Genomic DNA, 13,666 nt, shown 5'->3' with positions numbered 1-13,666 from the left:
CCCGCATTAGCTTACAAAGACTCACCATGCCTTAAAGAAATAACAGGCTACGTGGAAATGCTGACAACACACCAGACGCCAGGCGAAGCATGTTATAGTAGCTGAACCCTCGCAGCAGCTCCATCCATGCAAGAGACCCCATCATAACCCCACTTTACACACGAGGAATCTGATGTTTATAGAGGTTAGGAACTTGCCCAAGACCACAGAAATATTCAGGGCAGAATGAAACTCAGACTTAACTCCCTCAGAGTGCAAAATGCATGCTTTTCACACCACACTATGGTGGCAACAATTCAAAACCTGCTAGCACTGGAAATGAACCAGATGGTTCTAGCATCTTTATGGCTTATTCTGTCACACCAGAATTATGCTTTCCAAGGCTCTGTCTCCACAGCTCTGGTTTTAGAGTAAGATCATCTTTCTTCATTAAATACCATTTTCTAAAACAAGGCAATAAAAACTATAGGAATTCATTGCATTAATAGTATCAGTCAACATATTAGTTATAGAAAGAGATTAATTACTTTAATCTTACTGCTTATTATCTCAGCTACCTAGCCTCTCTTGATATGTCTATCACTTTGTGGAATCTTCTCTCACATGAGGTTAATTTGCTCTATTAATTTCTCTTTAAAAATTATATTCTTTCACAACATCTAAATAATTCAAAATTCCTTGGCTGGCATGATTTACTGCCAGATTATGGATTAAAAAATACATTACAAATTTACTTTGCCACGTGTTATCATTAGCAAAAAGAGGGCACAGAGAGAAAGCAAACAAGAAATGATGGAAAGAAAATTTGAAATTTACTCTTGCCAAGTTTTCTGGAGGTATTTTCACTGCTTTGTATAAATGCATGTGTTATAAAGCATTTCTGATTCTAGTACTGTTCCCCCAAAGTATTTCTTTATTAATGGATGAATTTAAATGCAATGAAAAATTCATGATGTGGGAAACAATATATTCTAAATTCAACTCTCAAGGGAATGCAACATTCTTATTGCTATCACTTGATGTGCCAGAAGTCTCTCTAGCAATCTTCCCCAGAAATTACCAAATTAAAAAGACCCAAATACTCATGAAATCTATAAAGCATGGCATGTATGCCACTTCTAAATAGTATTCTATCTAGAAATGAAAAGTGACAAAGATATGTCTGTGTCCCATAAAAAGAAAAGCCACAGGAATTCAAAGCAGAAGTTGAGTGAGTAGCACTAGTATTGGTTGGGTATGAAAAGAAGACATGAAGATGGAATGGAATTATATTTCAACAGCTAATAAACTAAAGGAGGGAGGAAACAAACATTTAATTAGAAAAGAAAGCCACCAGTTGTCAAGACCAATCTTGGGGCCCCAGAAATCATAATAATAACCCAAAGAATGCATCTCTTACTTGCTGTCAATGATCACTTCAGACTGCCGATTATTCACTTGGTTATCGCTCTTGTGGCGGAACTGGAAAATCAAAGTGTTCATGAGATAGTATATTAAATCATACTTGGTCAGACCAAATAGGGGCACTGGAAATATTTTGAGTTTGTGTGTTTGGACAATGCTGCCATCTGCCTGAGATGAGCACGGTTATGCTTACCTTGAACCCAGCTGCGTGTTTTAAATCTAAATCAACTCTCATCTTGTTAAACCTCACTCTGGGCGTCACCAGTGGAAGAAGTTTAGCCACATGCTACGCTCGCAATTCCAATTCTCACACATTTTTAGTCACTTCTAAGAAGACAATATGTTCTTTCCTCTGCCACATAGTCCCAGAGAAAACCATACGTTAATTTTGACGACTCCAACCAGGAATGGGGACTTCCATTTCTCTCACATATGTGCTCAATACTTTATTGGAACATCCCTGATTCTGTTTTATGGATTTCTTTGAAGTCAAGAAATTACTTGTAACAACATGTATTTTTATTCTCCAGAAATTCTAATTGTTAACAGTGATCTTATGAAATACCAAGCATTTAAAACAAAAATCAGAATACAATACTGAACCACATTTGGTGTGGATTTATGTTTTATGCCCAAGAGATCATATTTCTTATTGAATACTTCAGTAATGTAAATATCTTATATTGCTTGGAAAAATCCAAATGTTACAAGCTTTTCACTAGACCCAGAATTAGGAGCCATTGAGATAAATGTTTCTACGTGAATTGTCAAGATCAGATAGTAACAGACTAAATTAGAGACAAGGGTAATAGACAATAGTATAAATAGTAATAGATTAAAATAGAGACAAAGTTATTTCAGCATATTAGCTTATATGCACATATGAAAGGGGGTAATTTTGGGAGACATGAAACTTTGATTTCACAGACTGTAATCATATATTTCTAATTCAAAATGCTTTTTCAACATCACAACATATAAAATGCTTCAACCAAACCTTTCCTTTTTCTTTATCTTTCCAAAACCCATCCCAATCTTTCTATTATGCTATCCCTGATACATAGAATTGCATAGTATTACACAGGTATAAGTTAATGGCTATTACCAGTAAAAATAAGAAAACAAAACTATTTAGTATTTTTGATTAAAATAATTTAAAATATTGTAAATTTTTAGGAGTAAATTGAATCAGTCCATTCTTCCTACCAATAGAACACTAGAGATGGAAACATTATTCCATCTGAGTGCCTGGTTATTTTGTGGGGTTGCTGTACATTCTCTGTTTGCTTCTCCATATCTTTACCTTTGATTTCTCTATGTTGCCCTGTTCCGATGGGAAGCTGCCCCCTATGGTCTTGTTTCTGGTTGCACTTGGCCAATAGGTGGTAATGAAGATCACAGGGTCAGAGAAGAGTAAAATGAGGGTATTTGCTCCCCTCCTTCTAGCTGAATTAGCAATGTGTCCTCTACAGATAGCCCCAGTGGCAGCAAACAGCCCCAGCTATAGTTCCAGGGCTGGTAACTGCTTCCTTCCTTTCTTCTTCAGGCCTACTAGTTATAATAGCAGGGTAGCCCATGCTGCTATACTAGGTGCTTTTCCTTGTAAATGACCCCTTCCTTATTAAACTCTCCAGTCTTCCCCATTTCAGAGAGACAGCTATCTCCTACCAAGACCCTTACTGATAAAGATATTCAGCTATTACACTGGCATATATCATCACAAAAACTAACCTCTAAATTGAGTAGTGAAGCATCATAGAAAAAGGCCAAATTAGCTCACCGCCTCCTCAAAATCTGAGCAACCCACCTCTGGGCTCCAGGATGGGACTATTCCCACTTCCACTCAGGCTTTGTAAAGGGTCTTGGTATTGGAGCAGATGGAGTCTAGAAGGATTAGAAGTGGTCTTCTCAGGCTGGGGGTATAGCTCAGTTCATAGAGTGCTTGCCTGTCAAGCACATAGGCCCTGAGTTCAATCCCCAGCACCGCAAAAAAGAAAAAAAAGAAGACGTGGTCTTCTCAGGCCCAAGCTGACTCTTTTACTCCTAGAGGAGAACTGCACCAGGATAGGAAGGGAGCAGAGGACTAGCATTCATAGTGTACTCATGGTGAGCCCTGCTGTCTATCTGGTGCTTTACACACATCGTCTGATTTTGTTCTCCCAACAGTGATGATGTCATTAACTCCATCACACAGAATAGGGAAGGGTCAGAGGTTCACTTACTGCTAGTCAATGGTATGGTAAGATGTCTTCCTCCATGTTTTTTCTACTCAACCATTTATTCTTCAATGAAGTGTGACTATAATAAATAAGACCTTTAAGGACATTATGTAGGAACTCATGCATCTAAATGAATACCATTTTCCTGAAAGATCAGATAATATGGAGAAACCACACATTTACTCCAAAGGTATCATTGTCTAAATTCAACCTCAAATGTTAGAGTAACAATGTGCACCATGAAATTAGATAGGCATTTTGAAACTCCGAGTATAATGAGCACAGTATGTGAGACTGCCTAATGTTTACCAACTCCCCAAACTTAGACAAAGATATCTGATAAAAGATAAATAATACTTCACTGTGTGAATGCATGTCGTGTTCTAAATCCAGTTTGCTTTTCCACAAATAGGTGGTATGACCATTTGTAAATTGCAAGCTCTTTATGGATTTTAGTTCCCTCATCTATAAAACAAGGGAGTGAGTCCAGATATTGAAGGTCTCTTGCTTTTAAAGAGGCACGGGTTCTAAGATACTGACATTAGCAGATAGCAAAACAAATAGAAAAAAATTACATGGTATTGACCAAAAGAGTTTCATTCAAAACTTCAAATAGATCTCCACTTTCTATTTCTGAGAGGTCACCATTGAAATTGAGACCTTGAGCATGCTCAAGAACAAATACTCACATAGTCATCTGTGGCATCTTTGACAGCTGTCATAGTTATCACCAGGACCAGAGGCACAATTGTAGTAAACCAGGTCAAGGAGGAGATTTCTGGAATTAACTGAAATAAATATTTCCAATAGTTTAGGGTTCTTAGCATTCCAATTTTGTTATTTAATTCTATAAGACTTGGCAGATATTAATGTGATTATGTTCTGTTGTACAAATGTAGAATGCCCCAATAATTTCAGTGTTTGCATTCAATGATAAGACACATAGAGCAGAAGCATCATTCTGCCAATCTTCAAACTGAAAAAAAAACTGAAATTTTTAAAACAAGTTAAGAAGTAAACTTTTGAAATTCTTCACAGATGGTGATCTTTCTCCGTATTGTTAAATGTCACCTGTCTTTCTCAGTTTCTCATCTAACTTTTCACAATTTTACCAACTCCTTCTCATACCAGTTCTCAAAGCAAGATCCTTTGAACATCTACCTTGCACCGGACACTAAACCAGGTATTTTCCAAATATCATTTGATTCCCAGAAAAATTTGCTGAGTTAGGTTATGTGCTATAATTGTTTCTGCATTAGTCCAAGGGTATTTTATTCCATGTATTTTTTTCCCAGTACCAGGGATTGAACCCAGGGATGCTTTAACCACTGAGCCACATCCCCAGCACTTTTTATTCTATTTTTATTTTTTATTCTGAGACAGGGTCTCGTTAAGTTGTTTAGGACCTTGTTAGATTGCTGAGGCTGGCTTTGAATTCGTGATCCTCCTGCCTTAGCCTCCTGAGTCATTGGTATTACAGGCGTGCACTACCCTCATCGGCTCTATTCCATGTAAAAAACACCCCTTCCATATTCAACAGAATACATTGGGAATGATGACCCAGAGTTAGAAAATGCTGCAGCTGTAGGTATTGTATCCCTCTTCTATAAATGAAGTATCCATGAGGTCAAATACTGGGTCAAAAACACACACTTCTAAAATATGAACCTACATCTCCTTAACTCCAAAGTCTATTGCCTTGTGCCTGTACCTTCAAACCATCCACCTAAGAGAGGCAATGATAACAGTTGATATGACTCTCAGATCAGTGATTTTCAAATGGGATTTATTTTGGAACTGTTTTGGGGCCACCAGGCAAGGAAGAATGAAGTGGAAACTGTCAATGAATGGAGATCAAACCACATTAAATACCTCTAAACAAAATGAATTTTATGTAACAATTTCTACATATGTTTTTAAATCTCAAAAGCCTCCGAGAGTTAGATAGGAGTAGTAACTTCTTGTATTCAAGAGTACAGTAGGGTAAGTATAGTATAACAGTTTATTATGTATTTTATAAATAGAATAGAGGAACTTCAAGATTCCCAGTACAAACAAATGATCAGTGTTTAAGGAGAGGGAAATGCTAATTACATAGGTTTAATCTCACACATTGTATATATGTACTGAATTATCATACTGTACTCCATAAAGATATACATTATTATGTCTCAATTAAAAATTAATTTAAAAAAAAATTGGATAAGAAAACTAAACAAAACTCCTCTGAGGAGGCAGTAAAAATGTTGGACTAGTAGAAAAGCTGGCTCCTACTCCTAGTTTCTCAGTACCTCATTCAAAAGTTTTACATATCACCTAACCTCTCTGGATCTCATTTCTCATTTCTCATTTCTTCAACCAAAGGAGGTTGGTCTGAACCATCTCAAATGTTCTTTCTGAATATAAAACTGTATGAACTAGAGGCTCTGACCACAGGTAAGAAAGTCATCAGAGAAACAAATCCAAAGTTCTGCAATCATGTGAAGGGTTATATGAAGAAACCAAAAGGAGTTTTGTGGGAGAGGGAAAATAAATCTTGGATTCTATGTTTTCTTCAATAAATGATAGGTTGTTCATTAATTGTGCTTATTTGTTTTATTTTGATTTGGAGGGTCTTTCCTGATCAGTTTTTTCAACTCTATCGCTACTCTTAAGGAACTCTCCTTTCCCCTCTATTTTTTACTTGTAATTTTGTTGGGGCGATTCCATTTGGACTCCACATTTTGGCACATGATCTGGGTCAAGTCAATCACTGTCTCAAATCCTTGAGCCACAGTGATCAGTTTAGTAATGAGAATATAGATCCAATCAGAGATAATCCCAAGATATTTGCTAGAGAGAAAAAGTAATATTCTCACCTCTCTCTCTCTCTCTCTTTCTCTGTGTGTGTGTGTGTGTGTGTGTGTGTGTGTGTGTGTCTCCCCTGCCCACACACCTTCCCTTCTCTTTCTCTCCCTGTCCATCTATCCATCTATCTGTCCATATTGGTGTTGGGCTGGAGAGCAAGGAAGATAGGTCTAAAACTGCCAGGACCACCAGATAGAGAGGACTTACACAAGAATCCTCATGACCAACAGGGACAAGAACAGAGGTAGAGAAGCTGCATCCTCATGAAATTGTTACTGCCTGGGAATCCAACCACACTTGGAGGAGATACGTCCCTGAATATATTCACCTGTTGATTAAGTTAACTTAGATTTCTGTCACTTTCCACCAAAAGATTCTTAATACGAATACTCAATTAAAGAAAAATATTACTCAAAGCTGTAAATCTAGACTCCACATATCTAACCTATCTTCTTATCTCTTAAAATTAACACAAAGTCCAGCACATTCTGAATCTACCAGTGTGATCTGATTAAATCATCTGCTGTGAATACTAAGTAAATAACCGACCAACAGGAACTGTGTCTGTGTGTGTGTACATGCATCTTTCTTGATCTATACCTTTGTCCTTCCCCAAATATCAGTGAAAGCTAAAACTTCATTTCAGTTTGAATTTTAATCAGATGGGTAGAGGGGATTAACCAATCAACCACTTGAAACTAGTCACTCTACAGTGAAATAACATACAGCAAACATTCATTTTTATATACACATAAAATGTGTCATTGTTTTTAGATCAAAATGAAATTTGCCAAATTAAGTACAGCAACCTTCTCAGTCTTAGTCAGCGAAGGCTCTTTGCCTCAACTCTAGTAATCCCCACACTCTCACCGTGAGAGGAAGATAAAGAAAGAAAGGAGGCTATGAACAGTCATTATTATTAGGCTCTGGTTTGGTTCAAATAAAGTGCAAGACTCTCTTTTAAATGACCTCAATGTTTAAAATGATGAATTCCCTGGGTGTTACCCATTCCTAGCACTCCCACATTTGTGAAGAGAAACAGCAATAATAACATTAAAAATCTGATAAGAATGGTTTTACCTAATCGTGAACATTTAGCTGAGTAAATTAACTTACTTTTTCAAATTATGTGAATATTTTTAAAAGAAAATGAAGAATTATAACCCAAACATTACCTGTAATATCAGAAGGAAAAGGAAATAGGCATTTGCCACTCTTTGGAACTGTTCAAATAAATTAATTGGCAAGAAGGTAAGAATGTTGTACTTGGATGTGTGGATACGATTATCCTGAAAAAGAAATAACATCACGTTAGTATGAGGCAAGGTGTTGCTCATTATAGCTCTGAAACATACAAAAATGAGCATGAGTCACACCAGAGCAAAAACGAGAAACCAGTTATCAAGGAAAAGTTAAACTCTGCATAGCCCAAGCCCTAAGATGACATACTCTTGATAGTAGATGAAAGGACTATGCGGTGTCATAAAAATCACCCATGGCTAATGTTGGGGTCTTTAGCCCCCTTGCTCTTCTCGACCAGCGACAAGGGAAGGGGACACTCCCCAACAAGGTCAGACCAGGAAAGGTAGGGCCGACTGACCGCCTGTACCCAGGCCTCCAGGTGGAGGACAATCAGATAAGTCAGGGAGACCAGTCACAGCAGGAACTAGTTTATTGAGGAAGTCACACAGCTTTTATGTAGGGTGGAGGCTAGGTGGGAACCAGTCAGCTTAAAGGTCAGCAAGGCACTGGGGTTCACACAGGCGAGAGTCCCATAGGACTGTATGGCAAGCACGAGCTGATCACGTTCGCAGAACTGTTGTTAACCAATCCCTGAAGGTGGTCCGATTTATCGTCATTAACTTTTGAAACCGCCTTTGAGGCCTTGATCTTGCTCATCCGCCAGGAAGGAAGGAGTCAGCCTGAGTTAGTTAATGTGTCATTAGTCCCAACAGGCTAAAAAAATATATCAACTGCAAAAGTCTACTGATGAGATTTTTACTCTTCTGCATTTATCCCTTTGATAGGTATTGCTTAAGTACCTACTGTATACTGGCACTGATTCATGCAAAGACCTACTCATTGGAAGGAATCTGTATGCAAATCATCCTGTCCACCTTCATGAATCATGGTCCTTTAGGAGCCTCACAAAGGGCCCTTAGGACTGTCTTTGAAGGTCTCCTATGATGGGAAACTTACTTCCTTGAAAGGCAACCTGTCCCTATTTAAGAATAGGAATTACTAGAAAAGTCTATATTATGAGAAACCCAAATCTGCCGCCCTGTAATTTCTTGCAATATGGTGAATTCCATCCCTGTGGTTACCCAGACCAAGTCTAAGGTCTTTCCATGTTGATAATTGGTTTTTGTTTGTTTGTTTACAGTACTGGGGATTGAGCTCAGTGGCACTCTACTACTACATCCCCAGCCCTTTTCACATTTTAGTTTGACTCTGAGGCTCTCTAAATTGCCAAGGCTGGCCTCTAACTTTCACTTTCAATCCTCCCACCTCAGCCTCCCAACTCACTGGGATACTGGGATGCACCACCATGCCCAGAAACCTTCAAATATTTGAAGACCTCTCAGAGAACTCCTTTAATCTAATCCACATTCCTAAACCCCTCAGTCTTTCTCCATGACCTATATTTGTAGACATTTCTTTTTGGCCAGCCTCTTCTTGATCTATCCCAACTTCTCTGAATCTGTCTTAAAACAAAGTACCTAAAACCAAACACAAATTACAGACTTGGCTCAACCAGTCCATGTACTGTAGGGACTTTGATGTCCAGTGTTCTGAATTACTATATTAACGTGCCCTAAAATTTCATCAGCATTTTGGAAACCATATCTCACTATGTATTATATTAAGTTTCAATCAACTAAGATCCCTAGATCACTTTTACATAAACCACTATTAAATCAGTTTTCCTTAACATTTGCAGTTAATTTTTTAATATCAATGTGCAAGATCTTTCATATATTCCTATTACATAAGACTAATAGGAAAAAACATTTTTACACCTTGAGTATACTATATAATGTATTTAATATTCCTCCCAGCTTTGCATCATCAGAAAATTTCAAGCACATACCTTGTATATATTCTTCCAAAGTCATAGACAAATGCATTATAAAGGACATGGCCACAGATGAAAATATTGTTCATTAAAACAATAAAGCTATAGTAAATTACCAGAGATCTCTCTACAGATCAATGTTAATACCTTTTTAAGGTATTATATAAAACATTAAATACATTTTATATAACCACTTACAAATCCATTTACTTGTCTCTATTTTATTCACAAAGACAGCAAAAAAATGTTGGTGTGATAAGTCCCGCTAAAATTCAGAATCAACATGCCCTAAATAGATTTTTTTAATGAGATTGCTTAAGTTCCTAGTAATCACTGCTACCTGTTTAAAGAAGATAAAATCTTCTGTTAAATGACCATTTTGACCATTTACCAGGAATCAAGGTGTCCTACTCTGGGCTATAAGTTGTAGAAAAGTAAGAAGAAGGTTAAGAGAAGAGTTTCAAGCTAGGTTGGTCTGATCACCATAATGTGCTGAAAACTGCTCTATTAGCTGAAGATGACTACTGCAGTGTGTTACCTACTCAAGAGTTGGGCTGGGAAGGAAGGATGTGGGAACTGTCAATCATGTCATGTTTCCCTCAAGAGGGAACTTGGAGAAAATTCCGGAGAAGAGGAAAACAAAGGAGAGAAAAAACAGTCAACCAAAAGTATTTCATATTCCTAATCCTGTTTTATTTTTTGCTTCTTATTTAAAACTAAAACAGAGGTTAAACTTACATCTTGCTAAAAGGATAGACACAACATCTGTGTCAGTAAAAACCATAGCAAGAATTATAAAGAAACTCTCCTGAATTCCATATAGGTGAAGAGCTAATTTTGTGGGATGAAGTGATAATGTCAACCAGAAACTATGACAATTTTCTCCTATTTACTTAGCTTGACATATAACAGAGATTATGTTTGTTCTGGCTCTGTTGTAACTTAGTCACAGATGATGCAAACCTGCACATCTTCGGGAGCAAGGAACAAGGGCTCCCCCTCCTGGACAATCTCTGGGTTCATCTATTTTACTTTGTTTCTCTGTCAAAAGGAAAACGTGTTGCCATATCCATGGCCTTGTTCAAGAATGTATTAGAGACAGGAGAGACATGTGAGTGATGGGAACATGAGGTTAAGGGAATAGTTCTATAAAATGGACCCGTTGTGCTGACTCCCACATGCTTTCTTTTCCAAGAAGCAATTTACCTGCAGCCCCGCCTGCCTTAAGTGGATTGGATATGTTACATTCCTTGACAAACTATCTGTTATCAGCAGGAGAAATGCAGGCCCGAAATAATGTTAATAAGAGAAACCCAAGTTACCCTGAAAGTGGAGATTTTTGTGATCCTGAAACTCAGAGAGATAAGGATAATTCCTCCTATCCATAAAATCTTTAAGAATTTATGATTAAGAATACAATTAATTAGATTCAGTCATCATGGTGACCTAGAGTTGTCATGGCAGTGGGGACTTGAAAGTCTGATGTCATCCTGCTGTCAGTCCAAAGTCAAGAGGTAAACTTGGGCAGGACTCTCCAGAAACTTCCTTTGGATCACCAATAAAAATGGAGTGCAGGAGAGGCATACTGTCCCTCTCCTCTCTGAGAGGATCCACTCTCTCCCTTAAGAGTGTCCCCTTTCCCTTCCTATCCCTTCAGTAAACTCATTCTGACATGTCTGAAATCTTTCTGACTTGATTGCAAGAATTGGGGTTTGAAGGGAGGGACCTTTGTGCTGCCTCAGTTTCCTGGAAGCTCCCAGGCCTATATAACTTTGGGAAGACCTTAAATCAGACACGTTAATATTTAGTAATTTTGATGAGCTGGTCTATGGGCTTACGGTCAAATTTTAGTACAACTCACTCCATAATACAGCCCAGAAGATCTTTTCTCTATCATCTTAGAACTACTTCACCATGGAATACTAAAAATATCTAATCCAGGAAAGAAGGGAGAGGAGTAGCACCAGGAGAATCCATGTGGCATCTCTGGTGCTAATGGAAGCCAGGCTAGAAGCCATGGTGGGAGTTTGTTAGCCAACTGGCTCCATGATGAAATAGACTGAAGCACATCATCTCAGACCATGCTGGGCCAGGGCAGGCCTTCTACCGAGTGGGAAAGAACCAGCCCCAGGGGATCATGAAAACCATCCACTCCCTATGGGAAGCTCACTCCCAAGAGGGCAAAAGGCAAGGGGAAGCCAAGGCCAGTTATTCCTATAAGACTGACCATCAGGAAAATGACTCCAAGAGGCACCATGAGGAAAGAGGTGCAGAGGTAAGGGCAGCACCAGTAAAGAGCCTTCCGCATGGCTTTCAACCTCAGGATGAGAACAAAGCTTTGCTCCTCTAAAACACGTTAATACAAAGCTCAGAGGTAGACAGAAGATGGCCTCCTCCCTAAAAGAGATTGGGAGTCAGGACTAGAGAGGTCAGCACAACCTAGGCTAGAAGGAAAAGTTTCTAGGAATCCATACTAAGAAGTGGAGGACTTACCAAAAGGTTTTAAAGAAAAACAGCTACTTGATGGAATTTTTTATTTTAAAGATTTCAGGGTGGAGAAGAAATTGGAGATGACATAAGAATAAATACGTAGAGGGAAATAAGAGGGGGGTATGAGAAATGGTGGAATGAGACAGACATCATTACCCTATGTACATGCATGATTACACAAATGGTATATCATGCACAACCACAGAAACAAAAAGATGTACCCCATTTGTACACAATGAATCAAAATTCAGTCTGTAAAATTTTTTTAAAAATTTAAAAAAAAATGAAAAGAATAAATACAAAAGGAGCAACCAGGAGGTCTTTGAATTATTCCAGGTGAGAGATGATGGGCAACTTCCACCACAGAGTGGTAGCAGAGTAATGACAAATAATAATAATAATAGCAAATATTTGCCATTACAGGTACTATTCTAAGAGCATTACATGCCACAGCCCACTCTATCTTCAGAACATCCTTCTGAAATTAAGTACTACTATCCCCATTATAAAGGAGGCAAATCCAACATTCAAAGAGATTAAGTAACTTACATGAGGTTATGCAGCTTACAAATGATTGAACCTGGATTTGAATCCAGGGACTCTGCCTCTACAGCCCACCCTCTTCACCCCAGCACACTGCAAAGCAGATGTCTCCTCTGCTGTCAGGATAATCAGCCCCACCTTCTCCTCCCCTCTCCTCAAGTCTGCTGCCACTTTCTTACCAAAGGAAACAGTACATCCATCTATCTCTTCCTCTCCTGTCACCCCTTGGTCAGAGCCCTAGTTATTAATTGCTGGTGTATGATTACAGTTTCTTTGTATTCCCTTTCTGTTCCCCTCCAAAATGATTCCCTTGCCCCCTAACAAAGATCAATGCAGACAAATAGTATGCCTAACCCACCCTTATTTTAGCTTTCACAACAGAAACAGAAGTGGTGAAAGTCCTTCGCTTTTCAGTATTGGCTACTGTGGGGAGAGGGTAAAGTAAAAGTGACAAATTCCTCAAATGGGCTGTTATGGTTTAGATGTGAGAAGACCCCAAAAAGCTCATGTGTGAGACAATGCAAGAAAGTTTAGAGGTGAAATGATTGGGTTATGAATGTTTTGACCTAATCAGTGCATTAATTTCTCCGATAAGGATTAGCTGGATGATAACTGCAGGCAGGTAGGGTGTGGCTATAAGAGGTGGTTCCCTGGGGGCCTGTTTTTGGGATATATATATTTTGTCCTTGTTGAGTGGAATCCCTCTTTCTCCAAGTATGATGTGTTAAGCCACTTCCTTTGCCACACTCTTCCTCCATGATGTTGTGCCTCACCTCAGGACACAAAGAATGGAAACAGGTGTCCATGGACTGAGACCTCTGAAACTGTGAGTCCCAAAATAAACTTTTCCTCCTCTATTTTGTTCTTGTCAGGTCTTTTGGTCACAACAGTGAAAAAGCAGTATCTAAAACAGAACTTGGTACCAAGTAGTGGGGTTATTGCTGTGACTAACCCGATCATGTGGTTCAGAAGCTTTTGGAGCTTTTTGGAATTTGTGGGAGGAAATTTGGAATGTTTAGCAATGCAAGCTGGAGAAGTTTTGGATTATTGTAAACAGAGATTAATGGGCAATTCTGGTGGGAACTCA

At 38.5% G+C, this 13,666-nt stretch overlaps 1 protein-coding gene across 5 annotated transcripts in view; it reads right to left on the bottom strand.

The window, feature by feature from the left end:
- The window catches only part of Atp8b4 (ATPase phospholipid transporting 8B4 (putative)), a 214,355-nt gene that overhangs the window by 148,240 nt on the left and 52,449 nt on the right, over window positions 1–13,666 (bottom strand). For 4 of the 5 annotated variants that reach the window (XM_047542231.1, XM_047542234.1, XM_047542232.1 and 1 more), the window contains 3 exons: window positions 7,646–7,759; window positions 4,313–4,411; window positions 1,400–1,461 (listed from right to left, as the gene is read on the bottom strand). In XM_047542231.1, the coding sequence (XP_047398187.1) occupies window positions 1,400–1,461; window positions 4,313–4,411; window positions 7,646–7,759 (275 nt within the window). Of the gene's footprint in view, window positions 1–1,399; window positions 1,462–4,312; window positions 4,412–7,645; window positions 7,760–13,666 lie in introns of those variants that run through there. The other variant, XM_047542236.1, reaches the window with a different exon arrangement.

This window comes from Sciurus carolinensis, chromosome 2, assembly GCF_902686445.1.
Source record: "Sciurus carolinensis chromosome 2, mSciCar1.2, whole genome shotgun sequence".
In the NCBI taxonomy this organism is placed as follows: Eukaryota; Metazoa; Chordata; class Mammalia; order Rodentia; family Sciuridae; genus Sciurus; species Sciurus carolinensis.
The sequence above is the reverse complement of the archived record's forward strand: the minus strand, read 5'-3'. Positions and strand labels throughout refer to the sequence as shown.